The sequence below is a fragment of the Talpa occidentalis genome, unplaced genomic scaffold, assembly GCF_014898055.3.
Source record: "Talpa occidentalis isolate TD23 unplaced genomic scaffold, MPIMG_talOcc4v2.1, whole genome shotgun sequence".
NCBI classification, from domain to species: domain Eukaryota; kingdom Metazoa; phylum Chordata; class Mammalia; order Eulipotyphla; family Talpidae; genus Talpa; species Talpa occidentalis.
In genome coordinates this window covers 34,951,616-34,978,566 of record NW_026555331.1, presented here as the reverse complement: position 1 = coordinate 34,978,566, position 26,951 = coordinate 34,951,616, and the positions used below count along the sequence as shown (strand labels likewise).

Here is a 26,951-nt window from a genome sequence, read left to right as displayed (position 1 = left end):
CATAAGGAGAATAGAAGCAGTCTCAGGAAGTAGAACCTAAAGCAGGGTGATTGGATAGTTTTCTGGGCCAGACAAAGGCGCATTCTCCTTTGGGTTTAAAGAGACACATTAAATTGGAGTTACAAGCACAAATGGCCAGGGTCGAGGATGAAATGTAAACAGAGGTCATTTCATGGCAAGACTTTATCAAAGCGCAGTAAAAACTATCAAGCAGGGAAGTGTCTTACATTATAGAAAGAATAGTCTGGCTGCAGTGTGAACAATATGGGCAGATCTGGAGGCAGGAGCTGAGATCACTGAGATCCAGATGTAGGCAGCAGCTGGCTTGGACCAGGTGAGGTGATACCGAGTTAACCCAATTCTAATATTTGAGGGCCTGAGGGCAGGAGACTCACATACTATGCGAAGACATAAATAAAATTTATAAATCATGCCAGTAAACTGTCAAACTCCATCCTCCTACCTTGATAAATTCAATTTCTGGAGGACTTGGAAGGGCGGGAAGAGCCCGGGCGGGATCGGCCGGATTGAGGCGGGGCTTTCCTGGCCCCCCCAGGCACAGAGCGCGACGGCGGCCCATTTGCAGAGACCCACAGCGACCCCTGGCTCTTCTCCGAGCGCCGTCCCGAGGCCGCCTTCCCGAGGCCGCCTTCCCGCCGCTAAGAGGCGGTGGCAGGCCCCGCGGGGGACGTGGGGGCGTGGCCTCGCGCTGACGGCGCGGGGTCGAAGGGTGCGCGGCGTCCTGTCATGGCGGCCTCCATTCTGGGTTCGGCATGGGGTTCTGCGCGGTTTGGCTTCCACGGTCTGTGCCGCCGCCGGCCGCCCCGGGGCTTGTGGGCGCGCGCGCGGCGGCTCCCGGTGCCCCCAGGATCGGGGCTTTGCGTGGCCGCGACGGGTGGATCGGGCGCCTTGGGCACTGACCTCTACTGCCTGGATTTGCTGCGGTGAGCGAGCCCAGGCGGGAGATGGAGGAGCAGCCCAAGGGTCCGGGCGGGCGCGGCGGGACTGGGCGGGCGCAGGCGGGCGCAGCGCCTTCCTCGCGTCCATCTGTCTTGCCCTTGGGTTGACTCCGGGTGCGAGTATGTGGGTAAAGTGAGGCAACAGGAACTTTCTCACTGGTCACAGAGTGGTTGCAAAATTCCTTCGTCTGCCTGTCGAAGACGAAGGCTGTCGCCTTGCCCGAACCTGAACCTTATTTTTTCACTAATTAAACATTTTTGCTTGCAAGGCTTTTTAAAATGTGCAAGACTAGTAGTAATTCATTTTAATTCTAACAGTTGCAAACTTTGAGTTCTTCCTCTGTGTCAGGCACTATGCAAAATAGTTTACAAGTAATTTACTCATCTTCGTTACAAGTTGTGATAGCCAAATGTGATAGACCTATCACTTAAGGTTATGAGGATTAAAGCATTTAGAACGATGTGTGGCCCATAGCAAGGGCACAATGAGTACTATATAAGCCAATATTATTATATAATATACGAGGAAATGGAGGTTTAGAGACATCTGGGAATCTACCCGAGGTGTCTGATTAGGTTAGGGGTTTGACAACACTTTTGTTCACCCTGTTAAACTCAGAAAGGGCTGGCACATAGTAGTCGCTGTAATCATTTGCGAAGTCTAGTTGGATAAATTAGGTCACCATGCAACTCTGGGTAGGGTCCTGCCTTGAAATCCAGGTTTGACTGCAGGGACCTCTGGCTTTGCCCTTCCCTGGCCTTCTGATTTATAATGGTTGCATAGAGACATTTCTTAAGGATTTATGAGAAGTACTAAAAATAAATTACATTGGGGTAGTAAATCCAACTTTTTAAAATTCTATTTTAGCACATGTACTACATCGCAGCAAAATTCCCATACATTTCAGTGATTTGTTCTAAATTACCTTTTTGATCCCCCCCATAATTATTTGGTTATAACTTACAGGAGAAACAAGATAGCAGTAGAGTAAATCAGTACATTAAGAATTATAAAAGCCAAGACTGCTAAAATAAATAAATTTATTTATATATATATATAGTAGTTCCCCTTTATGGGGGTGATGGGGATATGTTGCAAGCTCCCCAGTGGAGGTCTTGAAGCCTTAGATTGTACAGAACTCTATATATACTATTTCTTCCTATATATACATACCTGTGATAAAGTTTAATTTATAATTTAGACACTGTAAGATTCATAGTAATAACTAATAATAATGATTATAATGATACATGCTAATAAAAATTTTGTGAATGTGGTATCTCAACATGTTGTATGTGTTGCGTTGGCCATGTAGCAAACTGAAATTATGGAAAACAAAAGTGAGGAATACTGTGTTTTTATTTATTTATTTATTTATTTATTTAGGAATACTGTTTAAAGTTGTCATTTTTAATATTTAAAAGTTCAGGTTACCAAAATGCATACCACTTATGTCCAGTGCACTTCTTTGATAGCATTAGTGTCCTAATTTTTCTATCCAGAGGTGAATGATCATTCTTGTTAAATTCTTATGTATTCTTTCAATAATAGTCTGTGAGTATTACATGACCCCTTTTCTTTATATATTTCCAAATGGTCAGATTTGGAATTGGTAATACTACCAATCTATCCATGATAGTATTAGTGTGGAATGAAGGCTGTTGACTCTAGTGATTTAAGAGCCTGGATTTGCAGGCAGACTTAATCTGAGTTTATTAATTCTGTCTCTGTCACTCGGGATGGTTAAAGTTAAGATGCAGCTATTTTTTCTTTTGTGAATTTCTACCTTTATACCTTCTTTGTAAGGATTAAATGGGATGATGTATGTGAAAATGCTGGCACATAACAAATGCTCAGTAAGTAGTCTTAAAGAAATAATACTTATAAGGAAGTTAGAATTTCTAGTTTCTAACTGTCCATTAATCTTTGTTAGATTTGGCTGCTGAAATTATTTGTAGGGTTATTTTGGATGTGTTTCTTGTGCAAGATCTATTTTTGTCTTAGCTCTATATTCTATGTATTTATATATTTTTAAAACATTTGTTTATACCATACTGGAACAATTAGTAATTTGATATCTATTTCTGTAGCTCATTTGCATTCTTACTAAAACCAAAGGGATTCTGAAATTAAAATTATAAGTGTTATTATATAATTCAAAATGAATGAATAAAGATTGGCTGTTCCTTTTTTTTAAACTGGTCTGGGATTGGGAGCAGATACATTTTTTGTAATGGTAGAAAACAAGTATAAAATATAGCAGATGTCAGGCCTATTTTGAAATAAAGCTTCTTTTCAGTAATTTTGGTCAGTATTTTTTTGTTTATGTACAGTTTTGAAAGTAAAAAGTAACTCTCTTTTGCTATTTTTTTTTTTTAATATAGGAAACGAGATTATGAAGGCTATTTATGCTCCCTGCTGCTGCCTGCAAAATCCAGGAGCTCTGCTTTTGCATTGAGGGCCTTCAATGTGGAACTGGCTCAGGCTGGTATTAAAATACCTTTACAAATTATTTGCAAAAGTGGCACTATAGTGTGTTTAATGCTGAACAACAAAGAAAATTTGTTGTAATTTATGTTAGATATGTTTAAGGTCTCTGCTCATGATGTCTTTCTCCTGCTGTTTAGCCAATTCCAAATATGAAACTAGCTAATGAAATTAATGTTTCTGGAAATACCATTCTGGACTTTTACATTTCTTTTTCTAAGTATATTATTAAATTATTCAGCTAACATTGTACATTTGCCTGTTAATTGAATAGGTTAATAAGAGTACTACTGCTATCCTTTCTAAGAGGTACATAATTTGCATGTATATAACAATTTTTGAAAGTACTTTTTAAGTCGAGGCTTTAGTTGTAAGGTGAAATGGAGAACAGAAGCAATTACAGCAAATGCAGACCTTAGATTATACTTACTTTTGTTTAAAGAATTACAAAGGAAGAAGCTACTATACTTTTTTGTATTAGAGAAAAACGTGTTGATGCAGCATAAATTGAAATGGAGACTAGAATCAAGGGAATTGAAGTAGAATGGCCTTGATCTCAGTAAATTAGGCAGTTACTGTGAATAAGGGGGCATGGGAAGGTTTGTAGTCTTGAAGAGAGAGGCAAGTTTTGGCACAGCTTCTCTGCTAACAAGAAGTGAACTAGGAATGAATAAAGAAAGTGAGTATAGAACAGAGGCACTACTGAGGTTGGAGACTGAATCTGCTGAGAGTCTATTAGGCTCTGGTTATTTTTCCTTGGGGTATTTCTAGGAGTCAGGAGTACATACTTTTTCATGTTATCCTTTTTCAAGTATAAACTATATATACATCAACATCTCAAACTTTTCACTGTTTAGCAATAGAATCCTCATTGTGAGCCGCCATTATAATTTTAAAATGATAAAAATTCCACTTTTAATAAATACTGTGACCCCTAGCTCCCCTGCTCCCCCAAATTCTCCATCACCTTTTTTCTTTTTTTCTTTTATATATTTTTACATCATTTTTCATTTTGGCATTCTTACTAAAACCAAAGTGATTCTGAAATTAAAATTATAATGTTATAGTCCCCATACAATTCCCCAATTCCCACCCCCCTTGTTTTGATCCTACTCCCTCTTCCCCCTTGTAGTGTGTGTCTCTGGTTTATAGTTGCTTGTTGATTTTGATTTTTACTTTATTATAATTAGTCTTTTTCCTGGTCCCTTATTTAGGTTTTCTAAATTCCTGCTATGAGTGAGACCATCCGGTATTTTTCTTTTTCATTCTGGCTTATTTCGTTGTCTCCATCACTTTTTAAAGAGTGTTTTGCTGCTACTCTACACATAGTCTTGTTTGCTCATTCACTCAGCAACTATTGCTTTTCTAAAATATGTTAGGCACTGTTTCAGATCCTGGGGATGTAATATTGAATAAAACATACCGAGGCCCTGTACGCAGGCAACAAACAAGTGCTGTGGAGAAAAATTAAGGGGGATAGAGAAAGCAACATGCTGTTCCTATTTTATGTAGGATGTTGAAAATTCTTATTGAGCAGTGGTTTTTGAGTCAATATTTGAAGGAGGCAAGAGACTGAAATGTAGAGGTGAAGAGGCACAAGTGTGCCATATATCAAAGAAAAGGAAGACCAGTATGGTACAGTAGAAGAGGGAGCAAGTGCTTGGGAGGAGATTAGGTTGGAGGTATCTGCACCAGAAAGGAAGGCCTTAGAGATTAACACAACCACCTCAGCTTTTACTCAGCGGGGAAACCATGGAGAATTCAAAGCAGAGAAGGACATCATCTCTTTGTCATATTTTAAAAGGACTACTTTTGCTGCTATATAAAGAGTTTTAGAGTAATGTGACTACATCATGGCCCTTATCCTTACAAACTTGAGGTGGTATTTCATAAGAATAAGAATATTCTGTTACATAACCACAGTACAGTTCAGTTTTAGGAAATTTAACATTGATATAGTATTTTTATGATCTGCTTTCAGGTTTCAAGTTTTTATAAATAACCCAGTGATGTCCTTTATGGCATTTTTCCTTTTTGTACAGGGTCCAATCTAGGATCAGGTATTGGATTTAGTTTTCATATCTCTTTAGCTTCTTTTAATCCAGAATATTGACAGCCTTTCTTTGTCTTTTATGACATAGACGTGTTTAAAACAATACTATTCTTTCAAAAAATTTTTCATTTGGTGTTTGTTTTATTTTTAGTCATGTTATATTCTGCCTTCCTAACCTAATAGTATCTTAGTAATATATTTCCTTTTTGGGAACTCCTTTGTCTCTTATTAGTAATAATTTTGGTTACCAGTCAAGGTGGAAATATTTTTTCCCTTGCTGTAATAAGCAATCTATGAGGAAACATTTTAAAACCATGATCTTCATCAAATTTACCTCCTAGATTTAACATGCATTGCCGATTCTTGTCTGAACTTACCAAGGCTATTCTTTTTTTTTTTTTTTTTTAAATAGAGGCATGTTTTATTTATTTATTTATTTGTTTGTTTGTTTGTTTATACATGCACTGGGTACAGTCAGAAGCGCGGGAGGGTGAGAGAATTCACCAGAGCCAGAGCGGGGAGCAGAGCAGGCAGAAGGACCGAAGTACACTGCTGAGGGGAGCAGCGGGCGGCAGGAGAGGTCTGCGTGCCATGCGGGACCCTCCCCCGGTGGCCGGGGAGCAGCCGGGGATCGAGCCGGCGCTGCAGAGGCTGCGGGCAGCTTCGCAACCCAGCGCTCAACCGCTGCGCCACCGGGGAAGCCCCCAAGGCTATTCTTAATACTAGCGAATGAAGGACACAGTCTAATAATCTCTTCAAAAATCATTTAGTGGGTGAATGAATGAGTTTTTAGATGTACATACAGTAAAATCCACTTTCTGTGGTATATAGTTCTATAGGTTTTGAAAAATGCAATCATATATTCACCACCATAGTTATGATGTAGAATTTTCTATCAACCACAGATTCCCTCATCTACTTCTATGTAGTCATCCTCAACATTATACTTTTGCTCATCCTTCTACTTCTAAGAGCTGTGAGTATGTAGAGCTTGGGATAAACAACCACCTTTTTGAACTGTATTTTGCATATTTGGCTGTATTGGTGATGACCTGGTGCATTTGTTACGGGGATTATGACCACATAATCTCTGGAGCAGTCCCTAACACAGAGCCTAGCACTTGTAAACATTTTCCTTCCCTGGTTTTATTTCCTTATCTTCAGGCTTGAAAGTATTTTTACTATCAATAACCTAATGAGGGTGGTTTTTCTTCTCTTTTACTTATTTTTTAAAACCTTTTTATCATGGAACATTTCAAAGAATTAGAGAGTAGTATAATGACCTGCTAGATGCCCATCACCCAGCTCTAGCCATTACTAACTTAATGTCAATCTTGTGTTTTAATTTTTGTTCAGCCCTCACCGTTTCCACCTCTAGATTACTTTGAAGTAAGTCTCAGATAAATTTTCCATCTATATTTCAGTATGTATCTCTAAAAGATAACTCACTTAAAGAAAACCCTACAACATCATTACCATTCATTAAGAATTTAACAATAATTTCTTAATACCATCATCCTCTTAATTTTTTAAAATCTAACTGTTCCCTCTCCCTCTCTTTGTTTTCTATCTTGAGAAATCTCCTGTTGTTGAATACAGACTTAGAAAATATTTTTAAATAAGCACCAAGTAATTTGCAGCTCTTATTTAGGAAACTAATAGTGACAACAGTTTAACTGAAAGTAATAGTGACAACAATTTAACTGAAAAGTTAAACCACATATGTAGAATTAAACTTGTTTTTTGGCTGGTTATGTGATTATACAGTCACAAATATCAATTTTCAAGACTGAAAATAGTATATTGGTTATAATTTTTAAATCCTATTTATAGATTAAGGACTCAATCTCTGAGAAAACAATTGGATTGATGCGAATGCAATTTTGGAAGAAAACTGTGGATGATATATACTGTGACAATCCACCACATCAGCCTGTAGCCATTGAATTATGGAAGGTAAAGAAAATTGCTTTTACTTTGTAAATGTTATTTGAGCCTATTTTTTGATGCATATAATTTGGATAGTGGCAATGGGGAATGTGGCCTGGATCTGTTCTTAGGCACATGTAATGTTCAACTCCATGTTAGTTTTGACTAAGGAATTTAAAATCATCTAATAATTTGCACTGATCTTTGGTGTATTTTTTACTAAAGGAAAAAGGAGGATTCTGGTCTCTTTGTATTGTGAATTACTCACCTTCCTCATATTGGTTGTAAAATTTAAACCTGTGAATTTTGAAGCAATGCAGGTCAATTTCCTGTTCTCTCCTTTCCAGTGCTTTAGTCCACACTCCAGGCTGTAGAAAGACCTGAGTGGATCTTTCTTGAAGGAAGATTTGCTCTCACCATTGTTCAGCCATATCCAAAATTATCTTATCTATTTTGAAAGAATTGCTGTTTCATTGATAAATTTTAGATATTAAAGAATCAAAGCTTTTGGGCTATAGTATTATTTGTATAGCTAAATGTATGTAATAAATAATTTTACATTAAAGCAGCTATATAGATCCTTCATTCATAAAGAACCATGCTCAGTTTAGAAGTATGTTAAAAAATAAAGGGAGGAAATTAGGTGCCTTTTGTCACTGACCTGTGTTCCCGTTGTAAAATGATGAGTGCCAAAAGACAGATTCTATAACAGGAGCCACCGAGAGACCTGACAGTGGTACACCTCTTCTCAGGTCTGCACACCAGCAGAGGCAGGCCACATTTCTGGGCCCCAGAGTGACTGCACAGAATCTCAATAAGGATGAAAGCCAGCTCCCCATCCTCCCAACTTCCCACCCCCACCAAGCCAGGGATCCAGAAGAAAAAGTAGATAGGAAATTGTGAGTAATAGGTGGTTGTTTACATCTTTTCATACCACTTCAAGAACCTTAATCTGGTGACTCAATTTAGAGAAAAGTTTCTCTAAAAGCCAGAGATTCTAATATTTTACACAGCAACCTGACTGCAGGGGATGCTTATCCTAAGACTTCCATGGAAGGTTATGGAAGGTTCATGGAAGGTTAGGATATACCATGGAAGATCAGATTTCTTGAAAAAATTTATCTTATTTTGGCTCCTCTTGAAAAAACCAGAAGACATACCTAAATTATGCAATGTTTATATGTGAACCAATTTGTCCAGTTTTCACAGCTGCTTAAATTTTGATGGTTCATGTAGGCCAGCTTTCTACTAAGACCAGTGGTGAAGGTTAATATGTATATTTGAAAGAAGCCGGTAGCATTCAGAGCAGTTGTCCACATTGTGTTTTCTCTGTCCCTTATGGTTCTGTTGAAGCATATGCTTATTGTACCACTGTCCAGTAAAACTTTACATTGGTTCTTTGAAGAGTGTCGGGTTCTTTAGAAGATTAAATAGGGAAGCAGTGACAATATTTTGTCCTTAGAGTCCTTTTGTGCTGCTATTTCATTGGTGTTTTTAGGGTACAAAATAGCTAAATGTCAGTAATTTCTTATACATTCCATATGGGCTTCTCCATTTCTCTGTGTATTAATATTAGTTGCAGTTTGTATATATATTTATAGCCAAGGTTTTCATTCTATTTGGTTTCCGTTTCCAAAGTTGTTGATACTTTATTCGGTGGGTTTTTGTCTTCTTTAAATATTTATTTTTTACCTTGATCGCTCACTTTCTTCAGAATCAGACTGAAAAATTGTTTTTTTGTGGTCAAGGAACTGCAGCCATAAGATCCTCTCCTGTCTTGCCTGCTGCTACTTCTTTTTTTTTTTTTTTTTTAATTTTTAGAGGCATGCTTTATTTATTTATTTAATTTTTTTTGTTTGTTTGTTTTGTTTATACAAGCACTGGGTACAGTCAGAAGCGCGGGAGGGTGAGAGAATTCACCAGAGCCAGAGCGGGGAGCAGAGCAGACAGAAGGACTGAAGTACACTGCTGAGGGGAGCAGCGGGCGGCAGGAGAGGTCTGCGCGCCAAGTGGGACCCTCCTCAGGTGGCCGGGGAGCAGCTGGGGATCGAACCGGCGATGCAGAGGCTGAGCACAGCTTCGTAACCCAGCGCTCAACCGCTGCGCCACCGGGGAGGCCCGCCTGCTGCTACTTCTGTCAACAGTGTATTTCAGTAGATCTGTCTGTTCTCCCCACTCTGTCTCTGGTGAATCCTCTCACCCCCCCACTGGCCTGCACTCCAGTTCTTGTATACATAAAGAAATAAAAAATAAGTCTTTTAAAAAAAGGGAAATATAGGCTATTCCTAAGACAATGTTTTAGTGCCATATTTGTTGTAAAAATATATTTAGTGTTGACTTAGCAAGTAAACAGTTTTTCTAAAACTTATTTGGAAATAAATTCAAACTTTCAAAATTTAAAATAGTACAAAGAATATCTCTATATTCTACCCAGATTCACCTACTGCTAACATTTTATCCTATTTGTTAATCATCTGTGCATATTTACTCACAAGTGTGTGTGAGTTCTCTCATGTATATATGTATTTTCATGCTCAATTTTTTTCCTGAAGTGTTTGGGTGTAAGTTACACACATGCGCGCGCACACACACACACACACACACATCATGGCCCTTTATTCCCTGAATATTTTCGTATTTGCTAAGAGTGGAGATATTCTCTTATATAACCAGGGCAGTTAGTGACTTTAGTAAATTAACAATATAATACTTCTGTGTAATTTTCTGTTTATATTCCAGTTTTGTACAGTTGACCCATAATGTTTACTATAGTATTTCTCTTCTCTAGTATAAGATCTGGTCTAGGGTCAGGTATTTAGTTGTTATGTCTCCATAGCCTACTTTAATCTGGAACATACCTATAGCTTCTTTTTGTCTTCTATGGTGCTGAGATTTTTAAATATAACATTCCTTTTTTTATTTTTATTTATTTTTTTTGGGTGTGTGTGTGTGTAGAACATCTCTCATTTGGGGTTTGCCTGATGTTTTCTCATGATGTTTTCATCAAAATTATTGCCTGGCTTTTCCATTGTATCATTATAATTCCTGTTGCAACCAATCCACTTTGACTATGAAAATATCCTGCTCTTCATTAGTTTCCTGCTAAACTTAGCATTCATTGTATGATTCAGTCTTTACTAGTATGATTTCAAAATGATAATTTCCAAACTGCAGCACCCTGTCCGCATTTACCAGTTGGCATATGGCATTCTGCTATAAGCAAGAGCTTACTCTCTTGCATCTATATATTTTTAAATTAATTATTGGTATACATTAATGAATTCTGGATTTTTCAGTAGTTTATAATTCATCACTAAATTTTTAAAGCATTTTTCTATTTTCTGTCACAATAAAATTTTCTGTGGTCATCTTGAATCTGTTACCTCAGCTCTAGACTCATACATTTCCTTTGGAAGAATGTTATTAGAGACCAGGAGCTGGGTATTAGGTGGTCTTCCCTATTGGGCTATCCTTATTTGCTAACATAACATTTACCCTGCAGATAATTATTGAGTTTTACTCTTTTCTTTTTTGGAGAACTGGTTATTTTCATTAAATAGAATCTTTATCCTGAGGAAAGAAGTAGGTATGTAATAAGTAAACAAAGAAGTCAGGGTGCATTACATAACAGAAGCTCAGTATTTAATTCTTGTTTTGTTTTTCTTTTGAAAGTGGAATTGTTAAATTACGAGTAGTTTTAAGAACAAAGGAAGGTTAGTGGAAAAGTTTTGGATGTATTATCTTTGCTTGGAAATGTTTCCTGGGGGCATTTTCTTTTTCCCTGATATTTCTTGAACACAGTCATACCTCTGGTGATGAGTTATTTATTAAAATATTCCCTTACCTGGTTTTGTATTTGGTTTGTTTATTCTGGCCCATAGAAGTCATTTCTAGTACTTTCTAATACTTAAAACACTCTTGTTTTTTAGGCTGTCAAAAGACATAATCTGACTAAAAGATGGCTTATGAAAATCATTGATGAAAGGGTAAGCTGAAATTGCTAAACTAAGTTTTTTCCTCCTTTTCAATTTTTAAACTAATTCTCTAGAGAGAAAATGTTCTAATACATGTATTAATATGTTGGAGGAAGGAATTTTTAGATAACTGTGCTGTTTTAACCATTCTCCACTACTGCATGCTACCCATTTCAGTTCCCTGCCCCAACACTTTGAGACAGACAGGCAAAGACAGGCACCCAGGCAGAGACATGCATATGCACACCCACACTCTACTATGTTGGTGTCATTTTAAATGGAAATTTTCAGACTTACACAAAAGTAGAGAGAATAGTATAATATACTTTCATGTATGTGTCATCCAGCTTTAATAGTTATGAGCACATGTTCAGTCTTATTTCATCTATATTCTAGCAACTCCCTTCACTAACGCCCATTGAATTACTTAAAAACAAATTTCAGACATGATGTCATTTGGTCTTAAATATATAGATAAAAACTTTTAAAAACATAAGAATACAATTTAATAATCATACCTTAAAAATTATGAATGATCCTTTAATACACATAATTATATACACACATGTAACTATATACACACATAACTATATACACCTAATACTTGGTATCTTTTGAATAGAGGGGAAAAGAGAGGTCTAATGGTTCCTGTACTGAGTTCTTAGAACTGGGTTCTAGTTCCAGCCAAGCTTGCAAATTGCTCTATGACCTGGTCAACTTTTGTAATTTTTCTGATTTATTGTTGGCTCAGTGTCCTCATTGACCTGATATTTATCACATGCTGTTGTCATGAAATTTTAAGTTTACTTAGTTTATTTGGATATATGCTATCAATAGCCACATACTTTAGTATTAATAATATAAGCCAAAAGAGATAATGTATTCAACATTAAAAAAAAAATATATTTCAGTTGACCTCTATAGAATCAATTAGTACTGAGGTATCTATTTTTCAGAAAATTAGAGAACTCAAAACAGAGTTGCTTTTGTTTAATGGAAAATAATATTTGGCATTTTTTGAGAGGTATTTTTAAAAGTAAAGGGCTAAGATTATTCTCCCTACATTGGCCTGTAGAGGTAATGCAGTTCCTATAAAAATTCTGCCTTTTTTGCAGAAATAGATAGGCTGATCCTAAATTCATATGGAAATGAATTCATTGACCTGCACATATTTTCCCCAGGATGATTGCTGGTAACAATTTTTCCTGATTAAAAATAGGAGTAAGAGGTGGGAGATAATTCTACCTCAGCAGTAGAATTTTTATAGTGGCTAGGTGTTTTTACTCTAAGATTTACATTTTTCTGTTTCTCAGATATAGTGTGTTTGGGTAATCACCCTGTTAATTAGTTGAGCATGGTTTCTTTTTTTAGGGGTTACGTAGAGGAGGCATTTTACTTTCTTTTTTCTAGGCATTTTGTTCCTTGTTAAGAGCATAGGCTTAGTCAAAAGGTATGGGTTTGAATCCTGTCCTCATCACTTATTAGCTGTGTGACCAACTTGATGTATTGTGACTATTTTTTCATCCACAAAATGAAAAAAGCATTAATTCATTATCTTTTGGAAGGTTGTTAAGATTAAGAAAATAATGTCAAAAGTGCTTAAATAAGAACTCAGTATAGTAAGTTTCTCATGATACCTTAGATTTAAAGAAATTAAAATTAGGCTGACCCCATGTCGATGGTAAGTTGTGCATTGAAATTATTCCTGCAGTATTATTTTGAAGGGGTGATTCATAAGTATTAATCTATAAAACTTTAATTTAAATTTAACCTTATTTTTTCTGTACTTAACTATATTTACTAAATATTCTTATTCTTTATTATTCAGTTCTTTACATAAAAAAGAACAGTGCCTTCTCTTTATAAAATGTTGACAATTTAGCAAACTTTATTGGAATTTCGCTTGACTGTAGGAAAAAAATTTGGATGACAAAGCATATCGTAATATTCAGGAACTGGAAAATTATGCTGAAAACACACAGAGCTCTCTTCTTTATTTAACACTAGAAACATTGGGTAAGTTTTTGTTTTTTTTTTAATTTCACACTCATTCAAAGATGATACCTTTCATACTTCACACTTTCATAATTTGACAGTCTAACCAGTTCAACACAGAAGCTTTTCTTTGTACCATCTGTAAAAGAACAGTTTTTCTTCTTTATTTTTTAAAGCAAGAAGGGGATTAAGTATACCTTTCTTTGGAGTGCAGACTAATTAAAATGCTGAGGCTTTCATAAAAGTGTTTAGGTACCTCATGGGAATGCTGTAATTAATTATAGGTGATTTTACTTTGTTATAATAGTGTCTCCTACATTTTGGAGGACCTGTGGCCTTACTTTTCCAAGTTAAAAAAAAGTAGGAGAAAACAAAGTGCATCTCTAAAAGTTTTTAGGAGATTTTTTTAAAAAAACAAACTAATTTAGATGATACTTTTCCTTCTCTAACTTTGTTCTGAGTTGGTGAAGTCTTATTGTAATAAGATTGTAATGAGGAAATTATTTGGGACAATGACAATACCAGCCATTTGAAGAAGGTCATAGATCTTTATGTCACCCTAAAAGAAAAATACAAGTCCTTGTTGAATTTCCCAGGCTTGTTCTGCCTGCACACTTAGTGACATGTTTGCCAACACAATGAAAGAAGGGAGCAAAGAGCAGAACGTTTGTTAAGCATATACTTAAAATGAGGTCATATGGAAATTGCACCGAAGAGAAGAAATGGAAGACTTGTAATGTTTTTCCACATTAGCTGATTAAAATTCCAAATGTGTTCTTGGTATGCTGGAGTCTTGGAAAAACTCTTTTATTTAAAAGTTGAAGTTCAGAAACCTGTTAGTGGTAAATGGTCAGCTTGTCTTAGGGCCCAGTGTGCTCTCACAAATCCTGATTTTCAGATGTAACATATAGGATAAAAACCAGTTTTATGTATGTGGGTGATTTCTCATGCTGTTTTTACTGATTTGTTGTGCATTGTTTAATTTCTAAAATCCCAGGTATAAAGGATCTCCATGCAGATCATGCTGCAAGTCACATTGGAAAAGCACAAGGCATTGTCACTTGCTTGAGAGCAACCCCCTATCATAGTAGCAGAAGAAGAGTGTTCCTTCCTATGGATGTTTGCATGCTGGTATGGCTTTTATTTGTACCCTCTGATAATGTACCTCAGAAGTATGGGAAGGGAAGCTACCTCTTGGTTTTTTGTTTAGTTTCGTCAAGTAACTGCTTTGAAACAAATGCTTATTGCTTTTTTACTCCAGAGTTATAACGTCAGAATTTTATCAGCTAGCATTTCAGATGTCTGGTGGAGCTATGAAATAAGAGGGTTCAGAGAACCTCACTGGGTATAACTTAATGTTGATGCCTTACTCCTGTCCAGGCAATTACAGTAATTATTTCTAGTGTTCAGTTTAGCCTTTTCATTACTTTAAAAGAGAAATTAATCCATAAAAAAATTGTTTATATGAGAACTTTTGTTTTCTCAATAATGAGATCCATTGTTGTCTGTTCTTTTAAAGTTCTTATATATGTTTTCTTCTATATTTTTGTTCCACCTACAACTACTGTTAATACCTTGTTGCATATTCTTATAGACACACACACATTTTTAAAAACAAAGTAGGCATTATACTGTATACACTGTTCTTCCACCTGTTTTCTTAGTTTTAGTCTGCTTTTAGTTCCCTAACATCATGTTTATTTTCCCACACAGCATGGTGTTTCACAAGAGGATTTTCTACGGAAGAACCAAGATAAAAATGTGAGAGATGTGGTATATGACATTGCCAGCCAGGCACACTTGCATCTAAAGCATGTAAGTCACCTCTGTTTGCTAAATCATTTATGAAACGCCTTTCTAGATGTGGCTATTCTCCAGGGATGGTTATGGTAATCCCCTCTTAGTGGTCTTTATTCCATCTGTCATTGAATTTGCAATAGATCTCTCTCAGGGACTATTGTAAACTTACTCACATTTTAAAAATTCCCCTATTTCCCTCTCAGCAGTTGAACACACCTTTTACTGAGTAAGTCAAGCCTCAGTTTTCTCAATTAGGCTCTCTCTGCTCCATCTACTCATCATCTCCCTGCCCTTCAGGGGATAGCATATCTTTCTACCCTGCTAATTCCTCTCCCATCTTTTCCAGGGCCTTGCATCCTTAGCAGACCCAAATTGGGTTTTCAGTATACCTGTCCGATAATTTGTACCTTTTACCTTGTAGCTTGTTGTTGTTGTCTTCTAAATTTGGCATCTAAGCACATAGGAAGTTTATGGTTTATGGTTACATCTAGACAAGGGCAGAACCTTGACATCCACTTCCATTTCTCAGGTAGAAGAAGGGTCCATTTATTAGAAAGACAAAGAAAGAAAGATCAAAGAAGTAGAATTGAATCAGTGCCTTAGAAACCCAGGGAGGAGAAAATTCCAGGAAAGGGAAATGTTATAAAGTCTTGCATATTACAGAGAGATTGAAGAGAGAAGATGGGTATGGTGATTACAATATCATGGATGATCTTGATGGAAGAGAGCAATTTTAGTAGACGGTTGGCAGACATAATTGGGCTTAATGAGTACAGGATGGGCACCAGGCTGACTGGACTAGGGTTTCTTAGCCCAGAGTAGTAGGAAGTTAGCTTAGGGAGACAGGGTTAGAGTCAAGATGTAGAGGCCTTTGAATTCCAAGATGAATAATTGAGACTTGATCTGTCACAGAATTGGGTCAAAGAAATTAAAAAAAAATGATGACTTTGGGACATTACTTTGGCTAGCTGTATGAACTGAATTAAAGGGAAGGCGGGAAGGAAGAGCAATTTGGATCTTATATTCAGCTAAGCAGGAGCTAGAGGTCAAAACTAGGGAGGTGCTGGGGTTTGTTAACTTAAGTATTTCTTTATTTACCCCTTGCTATAGAGCTAAAGGGTCAAAGTTACCATAAGATGTTATAAGGCAGTTGAAAACTACCAAAGTCAACCTGTACAAAAGAATGGAATTCTTAATATAGCACTTTTTACTGAGGCCTGCAAGCTTAGGAAATTAATCCCAGGAGATGAGAACTATTTTTTTGAGAGAGGCCCTACTCATGTTAAGTTGCTAAAGTTGTTTTGTATTCACTTTCAGAGGGAGAATTTATTTCCAGAAATATTTATATTTCAAACCAATTTCCTTTTGTTTTCCTTTTTAGGCTAGATCCTTCCACAAAAGTGTTCCCGTGAAAGCATTTCCTGCTTTTCTTCAGACGGTGAGTTGATTAACATAGAAGGCAAACGGGCCTCCCCGGTGGCGCAGCGGTTGAGCGCTGGGTTGCGAAGCTGCGCGCGGCCTCTGCGGCGCCGGTTCGATCCCCGGCTGCTCCCCGGCCACCAGAGGAGGGTCCCACATGGCGCGCGGACCTCTCCTGCCGCCCACTGCTCCCCTCAGCAGTGTACTTCGGTCCTTCTGTCTGTTCTGCTCCCCGCTCTGGCTCTGGTGAATTCTCTCGCCCTCCCGCGCTTCTGACTATACCCAGTGCATGTATAAACAAAACAAAACAAAGAAACCAGCAAACAAATAAATAAAGCATGCCTCTATTAAAAAAAAAAAAAAAAAAAACATAGAAGGCAAAGGCAGTATAATTAATAAAGCAGATGTGTATGATCTGTTTTATAAAGTTCCCAGTGCGGTTCTTTAGTTGGAGTCTTTGTTTTTGTCTCCCTTCCTTACGGTGAGCCTTGTTAATTGCATTCTGCTTTTGAAGATAATCACCCCTGTGTTTCCCCCAGGCAGTGAGTTGAGTTGTCCTTCGTGTTGACTGTAGTCAAACTACAGGAGTTTCAGTTGGCTCTGCCACTTACTGAGCTTGGGACAACTGTGTTCCTCAGTTTATGTACAAGTAAAATGGGAATCACAAAAGAAGCTACCCTAAAGGAGTGTTAGGCTACTAACAGCTATATAAATAGTTTTTAGTTATATGAATATTAGTTTTTCCTATTCATTTTTTCTCTGTAATGACCATGTTGTACCACTGGTTCCTCAATAGTTGTTCACAGATCACTGCTGGGCTGGCTGCATCTGAAAAACCAGGAAGACTTTTTGAAAATATAGATTCTGGGATCTTCTTACTGTATAAAACTTGCAGTATTGGGCGTCGGGGGCAATTTCTAGAAGAATCTGTGATCTTAAAAAGTTCCACTGGTTCAGGAGCCATTGTTGCAAAATATATTTAAAAAATGAGAATAACTACCAATTATTTAGCACATATTATAGGACAAGCCCTGACTTATTTCATACATTTTTCGTAGTCATCTTAGTTGAGATTTACTTCATTTTATAGATAAGATACCAATATTCAAATATTTATGATCTTTGAAAACATAATACCCAAATATCTTCTACCATTTTCTCTAAAATAAATTTGAAGATTTATTTCTGCTTTCATATCATCCATCCTAGGTCTCAGATCTGAATGTTCAAAATAATTTTGTTTCTTTACTGGGTTTGCTTATTATAAAAGTAGTAAATTGGGCCTCCCCGGTGGCGCAGTGGTTGAGCGCTGGGTTGCGAAGCTGCCCGCGGCCTCTGCAGCGCCGGTTTGATCCCCGGCTGCTCCCCAGCCAACAGAGGAGGGTCCCACGTGGCGCGCAGACCTCTCCTGCCGCCCGCTGCTCCCCTCAGCAGTGTACTTCGGTCCTTCTGCCTGCTCTGCTCCCCGCTCTGGCTCTGGTGAATTCTCTCACCCTCCCGCGCTTCTGACTGTACCCAGTGCATGTATAAACAAAACAAACAAACAAATAAATAAATAAAACATGCCTCTATTTAAAAAAAAAAAAAGTAGTAAATTGATATTTTTAACATTCATGTAATATGAGTATGCAAAAGAAGAAATTAGAATATTTTCATACTTTTATCCTTTCCAGAGATAATGTCTATTTGTCTGGACTTTTTATGTTTATATAATTAGATATCTATTTTTTATATACATGGGATATAAAACATCTCTATGTCAATATGTATTATTTTATATCATCATTTTTAGTGATTATTTATTTGGTTATTTGGTTTTAATGGTTTTTAGTGATAAACAATCAACTTATTTAAGTAAGCTCCATGAAGGTTAAAGACTTTGTTTTGTTTACTTCTCTGCAAAAGATTGTTCTCAACTCTGTCCATTAGAATCACTTGGGGATTGGGCAGAGGTAGATGGGGGAGGGGACACACAACAGTGTTGGACCCCTCCCAAAACAATTATGACATGTATCAGATTGGATCCTGGCATTGATATATATATATATTTTTTTTTGAAATTCACGAAATGTGTTTATTTTCAGTTTATGTAAGTGACATCTGAAATAAAAGAAGAAATAATTTTCAAATAGTGGAATCATCGATGGATTACACATTTAACTTTAGTATGAAAATTATTTTTAAACTTACAGAAAAGTAGATTTAATACCATAATGAGCTGCCAAATACCATCTTTGGGATTTAAGTTTCTAATATGTTGCTAAATTTGTTCCTTTTATTGATTTCCTGAGGTTTTTTTGAAGTGTCTTATTTCCCTAAACAGTAAATATTCCCAAAAAGGGACATCTTTTTAAAATTTTTATTTTTATTATTATTTTTTTGAGATGTATTGACATGCAACTTTATATTAATTTCCCTTTTTCAACATCCTCTCTAATACTTGTTATTTCTTATCTTTTCGGTACTAGCCTTTCTAATGAGTATTTTGATTTGTATTCCCCTGATGATTAGTTATGTTTTCATGTACCTGTAGGTGATCTGTATGTCTTTTTTTGGAAAATGTGTGTTGCTCTCTACCCAATTTTAAAATTGAATTGTTTTCTTGCTATTGAGTCATTTTAATTCTTCATCTATTTTATTTTTTTTTTTTTTTATTTTTTTTTTTTTATTTATTTATACAAGCACTGGGTATAGTCAGAAGCGCGGGAGGGTGAGAGAATCCACCAGAGCCAGAGCAGGGAGCAGAGCAGGCAGAAGGACTGAAGTACACTGCTGAGGGGAGCAGCGGGCGGCAGGAGAGGTCTGCGCGCCATGTGGGACCCTCCTCCGGTGGCCGGGGAGCAGCCGGGGATCGAACCGGCGCCGCAGAGGCCGCGGGCAGCTTCGCAACCCAGCGCTCAACCGCTGCGCCACAGGGGAGGCCCTCTTCATCTATTTTAAATATTAACCTCTTGTCTGATATACTATTTGTATATATTTTCTCCTATCCCATAGGTTACCTTTTCATTTTGTTAATGGTTTCCTTTGCTTTGCAAAAGTTTTCTAGTTTGATGTCGTTTCACTTGTTACGATCTCCAAAATATCCAAAATAATCAAAAAGATCTATGTCAGGGAACTTACCACCCTTTTTTTCCCCTAGGAATTTTATGGTTTTGGGTCTTACATTCAAGTCTTTAATTTTTTTGAGTTAGTTTTTGTATATGGTGTAAAAGAGTGGCCTAGTTTCATTCTTTTGTATGTGGCCAGTTTTCCCAATATTACTGAACAGACTGTCCTTTTACCAATCTTTTTTGGACTCTTTTGTCATAAATTAATTGACCATATACATGTGTTTATTTCTGGGTTCTATATTCTTTTCCATTGATCTATGTGTCTGTTTTTGTGACAGTATCATACTGTTAGAGTACTATAACTTTGTGATATAGTTTGAAATCAAGGAGTATGATGTCCACAGCTTTGTTCTTTCTCAGCATCTTTCCCCCCCTTTTTTAATCATAAATACCTAATCACATAGAATAAAACTAAATGTTTCCTTAGTATAATCTAACAACCAGTCCATATTCACATTTCCCTGATTGTTCCCAAAAGGTGTTTTTATGGTTGATTTGTTCAAATCAAAATTGAGGTTAAGACCTACCTGTAGTGCTTGGTCTTTTTAAAATCTATAATAATTTTTATTGTTTTCTTGCATTAACATGGCATTAACGTAACAGTTGTTTTGTGAAATGTCTTATTATATGAATTTGTTTACTTCCTTAGGGATTAACTTCCCCTTCTATCCCTTATATTTACTATGAATTTGGAATTGTATCTGCTGGTTTTCTTAGGTCAAGGTTAGCACATTTTTGACAATTTTAGGTGATGATTTGTACTTCATATTGCATTTATCAGGAGGCATGTCTTGAAGTCTCACCTTGCAAAAGTTTATCTTTTTCTTTTCAGCCTCTTCGATAAAAATATCTTTATTTAGATCTTTTACATAAGACATAAAGTTCTCTCCTTTACATATATAATATTCTAGCATAATTAAAATGCTTCCAGTTTTCCAAAGACCTTGTATTTTTAAGAATCTGATTTTTCACATGCTGTTTCCTCACCTGGGAAGAGGAGAATCCCTTCTCCGTCTGGCATTGATATTTTTTGAAAAGCATGTTGCTTAGTTTTGGTTTTGAGCTTTAAAAAACAGGTCATTTTCTGTTTATCTTCTAGGATCTCTTGCTCTCTTTTATACACATACATTTTATAAGCTTTATCTTAAATCCATCCAGCTATATATAGTGTGCATTCATTTTACTGCAGTACAATATTTCACTGTGTGAAAAAATTATTTTGTTTTTCTTGGCAATGAACTTCTGGGCTGTTTGCAGTTTTTACTAATATAACATAAAGCAGATAAGCACACTCAGGGACATTTCCTATTGTATATATTGGTTTTAAAGAGTAGATACTGAATTTGTATGTATGCTATATTTATAAGTGTATAAAAAACTGTGGGAGCAAATACATTACTCTTTGGGTTTTTATTTTTTGGTCATCTGCATGCTAAAGACTACAAGTATAATCTCTGTTGGATCACACGGATTGTGCTGTGGAACTCTAGGGGGTGCTGTGTGCGTAGACTGAGAAGGAAGTGAGGCCTCAAAATCGTGTAGTGCAAAACTAAATGGTTTCTTTCTTTCTTTTTTTTTTTTTTTAAGATTTATTTATTTATACAAGCACTGGGTACAGTCAGAAGCGCGGGAGGGTGACAGAATTCACCAGAGCCAGAGCGGGGAGCAGAGCAGGCAGAAGGACCGAAGTACACTGCTGAGGGGAGCAGCGGGCGGCAGGAGAGGTCTGCGCGCCATGCGGGACCCTCCTCCTGTGGCCGGGGAGCAGCCGGGGATCTAACCGGCGCTGCAGAGGCTGCGGGCAACTTCACAGCCCAGCGCTCCACCGCAGCGCCAACAGGGGAGGCCCACTAAATGGTTTCTGTTTATTAAAAAAGTTACTTAAACATATTATAAATTAACAATAACTGAAACCCAGAAATAAAACGTGCTGTCCATTGCGGGTATTTTCCATGCTGTTCCCCTTTCAATAAAACTTTGTCAGGTTTTGTATGTTAGAGGAAGCATGGGCTGACTTTTATGGAGACCTGTTCTTCTCCCTGGTTGCAAATGACCATCTTGCAAGAATAGGAAACCCTGTTCACAAAATAATGTTTTTAAACAAATAACTTGAGCTCCCTCTTGTGGCACAGTGCAGGTGGGAGGAGATGAGGGTATCATTTTCCTTGACTGAAACATCCTTTTGTTGTCCATAGAGGCCAGTAGTAAAACATTGCAAATTATAATTTCTCTAATCGTTTGCACTTTATTTTGTTATTTTTTAAAAGATTTTATTTTTTATTTATATAAGAACTGGGGTACAGGCCAGATGCGCGGGAGGGTGAGAGGATTCACCAGAGACAGAGCGAGGAATAGAACAGGCCGACTGATGAAATACACTGCTGAGGGGAGCAGCAGGCCAGACAGGAGAGGTCTGATTGCTATGTGGGTTGCTCCGAGGCCGGCGAGGATTGAACTGGCACTGCAGAGGCTGCGGACAGCTGCACAGCACTGCGCTCAACCGCCTATGCCACCAGGGAGGCCCTAAACTTTTACATTTTAACCAGAACACTACAAATTACAGTCAGAAGCTAGATACTTCTAGTAATAGTTCTGTGATACTGTTTACTGGTTTAATAGAAACTTCTTAGAAGTTATCTTTATTTTCTCTTTCCCTTTTAAAATTCTCATTTAGAAAACCATCTCAGGGATGCTAAAATAGTCTTAATACTTATAATTTTCTTTTTAAAGCTTACTCATTTTATGATCTGGTGATCCCTATACTCTTTTTCCAGATTGCTCTGGAGGACTATTTAAAGAAAATTCAACAAGTGGATTTTGATGTTTTCCACCCATCTTTACAGCAGAAGAACACACTACTTCCATTATCTTTGTATATTCAGTCATGGAGAAAAAGATATTAAAATTATTTTATGGTACTGATGCTAATTTACTTTTGTTAGTTTTATTAAAGTATAGTAGTTAAGGTTCTTCTTTACAAACAACGGAATGGCCTCAGTTCACTTAAGAAGAAAAGGAATTCATTGGATGGGTGTGAGTAGCTTACAGAAATGGTGAGAAGTTGCTGAGGGGAGAAATTGTCCACGTTGTACCACAAGCACTGCCGTTATCACCACTAGCCCCGACTGTGTCTGCTGTGCTGTCCCAGTGAAGGTGGAGCCCCCGGAGGGACATTGTTTTAGCAAAGCTTGAGCTGCAGGCCATCCTTCAGCTACCACAGGTCAAGGAGAGAATGCTTCCTTCCTCACCGGTAGTGCGCCTTACATGCTGAACCAATAGTCAGGTGTCCAGTATGGCTGGAAAATATGTTTATTTAGGGGTCACAGAGAGTGAATTTAATATTTGAAGAGTGTTGGTCACTATATTGAAGGCTCTGTATCCCTCAGTTCCTCAACCCTGTAAAAATTTATCCATGATGATACAACAGCTTTATGGTAAGACAACTGGCTGACAAGAGCTGGAACCCTAATTTGGCTTTAGGTCTGGCTGATTTGAAAACTTTTACTTTTTTTTAAACCCACTGCTTCACTTTCTGTCATTCAGCATTATTGTGACTAGTATTGAACATTCATTAAGAGGATACTACATTTTTTTCAAACTGCTCTACTAGTTGAGCCATACAGCAATAAGCATATACTTTCATCAGTGTTCTCATTTGGTCTTCCTTAAAGCCCTGTGAAGTAATAAAAAAAAAAAAAAAAAAAAGAAATTGGCAATGAAAAATTTTCATTATAGAAGATACACTAATTGCAAAAAATAAAATTGTTTGCATTGCTGGTAATTGGCAGATCTGGATTGTGAATGAGCCTCTGATTCCCAAGACCAGGATTATGCCAGTTTTCCTGCCTTTTCAATGGCCTTGTCTCCTGCCCACCTACCTCTGATTTTAGCACCTTTTGGCTTCAGCTGTGAATTACTTTATTTGGATTAGTAATGACTTAAAATATAACATTTTTGCAAATAAAACTCAAACCTGAGAGCAAACATTGGTTTATTCAAATCTTGAGATCCCCTAGCATCTAAATGGCTTCTGATTTACAGCACGTAGAGGTTAATAAATGTATAATTGTGTGAATGTGCAATGTAACTGTATACATAGTATAATCTTAGTTGAATGCTGATGCTGAAAACATACCCTCTTAGTTTAATTGTGGGACTCTTTCAAGAGTCTTTTACCTTACGTAAAAAAGGCAAGTACAAGGAAATGGGACATATTTCCTCTTGGGACTCTGAATGAATCTAGGGTTGAAGAGTTCTTTAGAGACAGTCTTTGTTAGTAAGCTTTGTCTGTGGATCTTCCCAGGTTAAATTTGGCAGCAATCAGCTGCTGAGTATCTTGGTTCCTGTCTAAGAGTCTTAAAAAGAAAGGTTTAAACACTCAGCTGAATTACTTATTCTTTTTTTTTTTTATGTTTGTGTGTGTGAGTGTTTATTTTTTTTAAAGATTTTTTTTTAAATTTATTTATTTATACAAGCACTGGGTGCAGTCAGAAGCGCGGGGAGGGTGAGAGAATTCACCAGAGCTCGAGCGGGGAGCAGAGCAGGCAGAAGGACCGAAGTACACTGCTGAGGGGAGCAGCGGGCAGCAGGAAAGGTCTGCGCGCCATGTGGGACCCTCCTCCGGTGGCCGGGGAGCAGTTGGGGATCGAACCGGCGTTGTAGAGGCTGCGGGCAGCTTCCGCAACCCAGCGCTCAACCGCTGCACCATCGGGGAGGCCCTGAATTACTTATTCTTTATTGGCTCAGCAACCAATTTACTACAAAGTAAATAATTTCAAAATACTTCCTAAACCATTTCAAATTTGATGCTTTGAGATTTGGATGAACATAAGTTTCCAGTCATTTAGAGATTAAGATAGGGTCTTACTCGGTGACACTGTACTATTAATATACTGTACTATTAATTTCCCGGCATAAAAGATACTCCCGTAGATGGTGCCAACATTGTTTTCCATTTATCAAATCTCTATTTTTGGTTAGAGTGATTTAAAGGAGAGAAGAGAGATACAGTGTCTTTTTTTTTTAAAGATTTATTTACTTATACAAGAACCAGCGTACAGGCCAAATGTGTGGGAGAATGAGAGGATTCACCAGAGACAGAGTGGGGAACAGAACAGGCAGACTGACTGAAATACACTGCTGAGGGGAGCAGCAGGCGAGACAGGAGAGGTCTGCTGCGCCATGTGGGTACCTCCGCGGCCGGCAGGATTGAACAGGCACTGCAGAGGCTGCTGCAGCTTCACGACAGCTTCACAGCGCTGCACTCAACTGCTTGCGCTCCAGGGTGGCTGGAGAGAGGTACAGTTTCAAACCGTTTAAGATGTATTTTGATTCTTAGGTAGGTGGAGAGCAACAGAGAAAAAAAATGTTAAGTATAAATTACTAATTAATCTCAATGTACGTAAAATTAAATATTTTATAAAATATGTTTTGGGCAGTTTCCAATCAACAGCAGTATTCTTTCTCACTGGTTAAATCTTCTGATGAAATTAAATTACTTATGAGAAATAGAACAGCGTCTAACACTTGTGTGAACTTCAGTGCAAATTTGGACAGGTGATGTACTGTCTTCTTATACATTAATCTTCATAGAAGAAGTGGGTCTTTACTTTCCAAATGATAAAACTGCCTCAGAGATATTATGTTCTAGGTCATACAGTCATTAAAATTAGAGGTGGATGCCATATCCTTATTTTAATGCCAAAGCCCACAACTCGTGTTTGTTAGTTTTTTTTTTTTTTTTTTTTTTTACCATTCTTGAGATTGTAAAACAAGTTTAAAAATCTCAAGGGCACAACTTTTTTTATAAGTAAGTGTTACTGCATAAATTTCAGGTACAAATTAGTTTATAGTTGCTATATAAATTCCCACTACAAATTAGGTGAGAGTGAAATAAATAGGTAATTGAAATAGATATTGAGTGCTGGTCACTGAGTATATTCATCAGGGGCATAATCACCACTGTGGAAGTCCAAGAAGGTTTCCCAGAGGATGTGGCATGCAGGAATTGTCAGGAAGTTTGGGTAGGAGCCAGGGTTTGGGGAGCAGAGCATGTCTGAGGGAGCAGTGTGAATAAAGGCTGGGAGGGAGAATGGATGGGGTATGTCAAGACTTAATTTTTTAGCTTAATTCACTTAAGTAAAAGAACAGAATGTAATGTCCAGAGTACTTAGGAAAATTTGTGAATAAAAAGTGACCACAGCCCCTCGTCTAGTGAAACTTTTTGAATTGAGATCAAAGACTTGGGAGTTTATATTTTCCTGTTTCAGCTAATCCCCAGGTGCCCTTCAATTTGTTTTAGCTCATATAAATAAGATTTCTCTGAAGACATTGGCCTAATTGATTGCCTTTCCAGAAAGATCCACAGAGTTGTAAACATGCAGATGGTAATTGAAAATTGTGTAATTGAAAATTGTTTATTTTCAATTTGTCTGAACTACTGTTTGTATCCATAACGAGGACTGAGCAAGAAACCACTCAGAACTGGGAAGGCTACATTAAATACTACATTAAATAACTCTACACTTCACTCTACCTGTTTTTTTCCTATAATGAACATACATTTCTTGGATTACTGTAAAGCTACTTCTTAAAACTTAGGACCCTTCTAATGAGTAAGACAGTGGTAGGAAGGAAATGTGATCAGTTTATGGAACAATTAAAAGATAAACAAATACCCATTTTTCCATCAAATCATACATACCTATTAAAAGAATTTATTCAACACAAGCACAAATAAATTACTAAATATGCAACATTCTGTAGTATAAGCTGAGCAAATTTAAAAATTTAGATACAGTGCAGTATAGTGCTATAAAGCACCTGGTTCAATTCCCAGCTCTATCACCTTCACAGCAGTGTAACCTCAGCAGTATTATATGAACTCCGTTAGTAAAATGGACAAAATCATCATAATCTTGAGGGTTGTGGAAAGCAAATTAGCTAAGACATGTCATGTGCTTAGAATTGTGACCTGCATGTAGTAAACAGTAAATGTTATTGTACAGAAGTCACAAACTGGCAGTCTGAATCACATTAGGCCCTTCAGGCATGTTTTGTTTTGTAGGCTTGATGTTTAAAAAAGAATGAACTTGAATGCCTTCAGACAGGATGTGTACTCTCCATGTGGCCACAGGCCACAGCGTGAGCTGTCTTACACACCTAACCTATTCATACACTCATGTTACTTGCTTACTCTATAAGCTCCCAGTTTGTGATGGACAG

The 26,951-nt window shown here is 37.2% G+C and overlaps 1 protein-coding gene across 4 annotated transcripts; it reads left to right on the top strand.

The window, feature by feature from the left end:
* Window positions 1-747: 747 nt before the first annotated feature.
* On the top strand, window positions 748-22,982 carry NDUFAF6 (NADH:ubiquinone oxidoreductase complex assembly factor 6). Of its 4 annotated transcripts, XM_037503906.2 has the most exons (9): window positions 748-944; window positions 3,345-3,444; window positions 7,334-7,456; window positions 11,359-11,415; window positions 13,317-13,419; window positions 14,396-14,529; window positions 15,112-15,213; window positions 16,580-16,636; window positions 22,502-22,982. In XM_037503906.2, exons 1-9 carry the CDS (start codon window positions 748-750, stop codon window positions 22,628-22,630), a joined length of 1,002 nt encoding a protein of 333 aa, XP_037359803.1. In that variant the 3' UTR covers window positions 22,631-22,982. The 4 variants fall into 4 exon arrangements, with proteins under 4 accessions (XP_037359803.1, XP_037359812.1, XP_037359829.1 ...); XM_037503915.2 differs by lacking the exon at window positions 748-944 and having other exon boundaries at window positions 3,391-3,448; XM_037503932.2 differs by lacking the exons at window positions 748-944; window positions 3,345-3,444 and adding an exon at window positions 6,406-6,476.
* The last annotated feature ends 3,969 nt before the right edge of the window (window positions 22,983-26,951 follow it).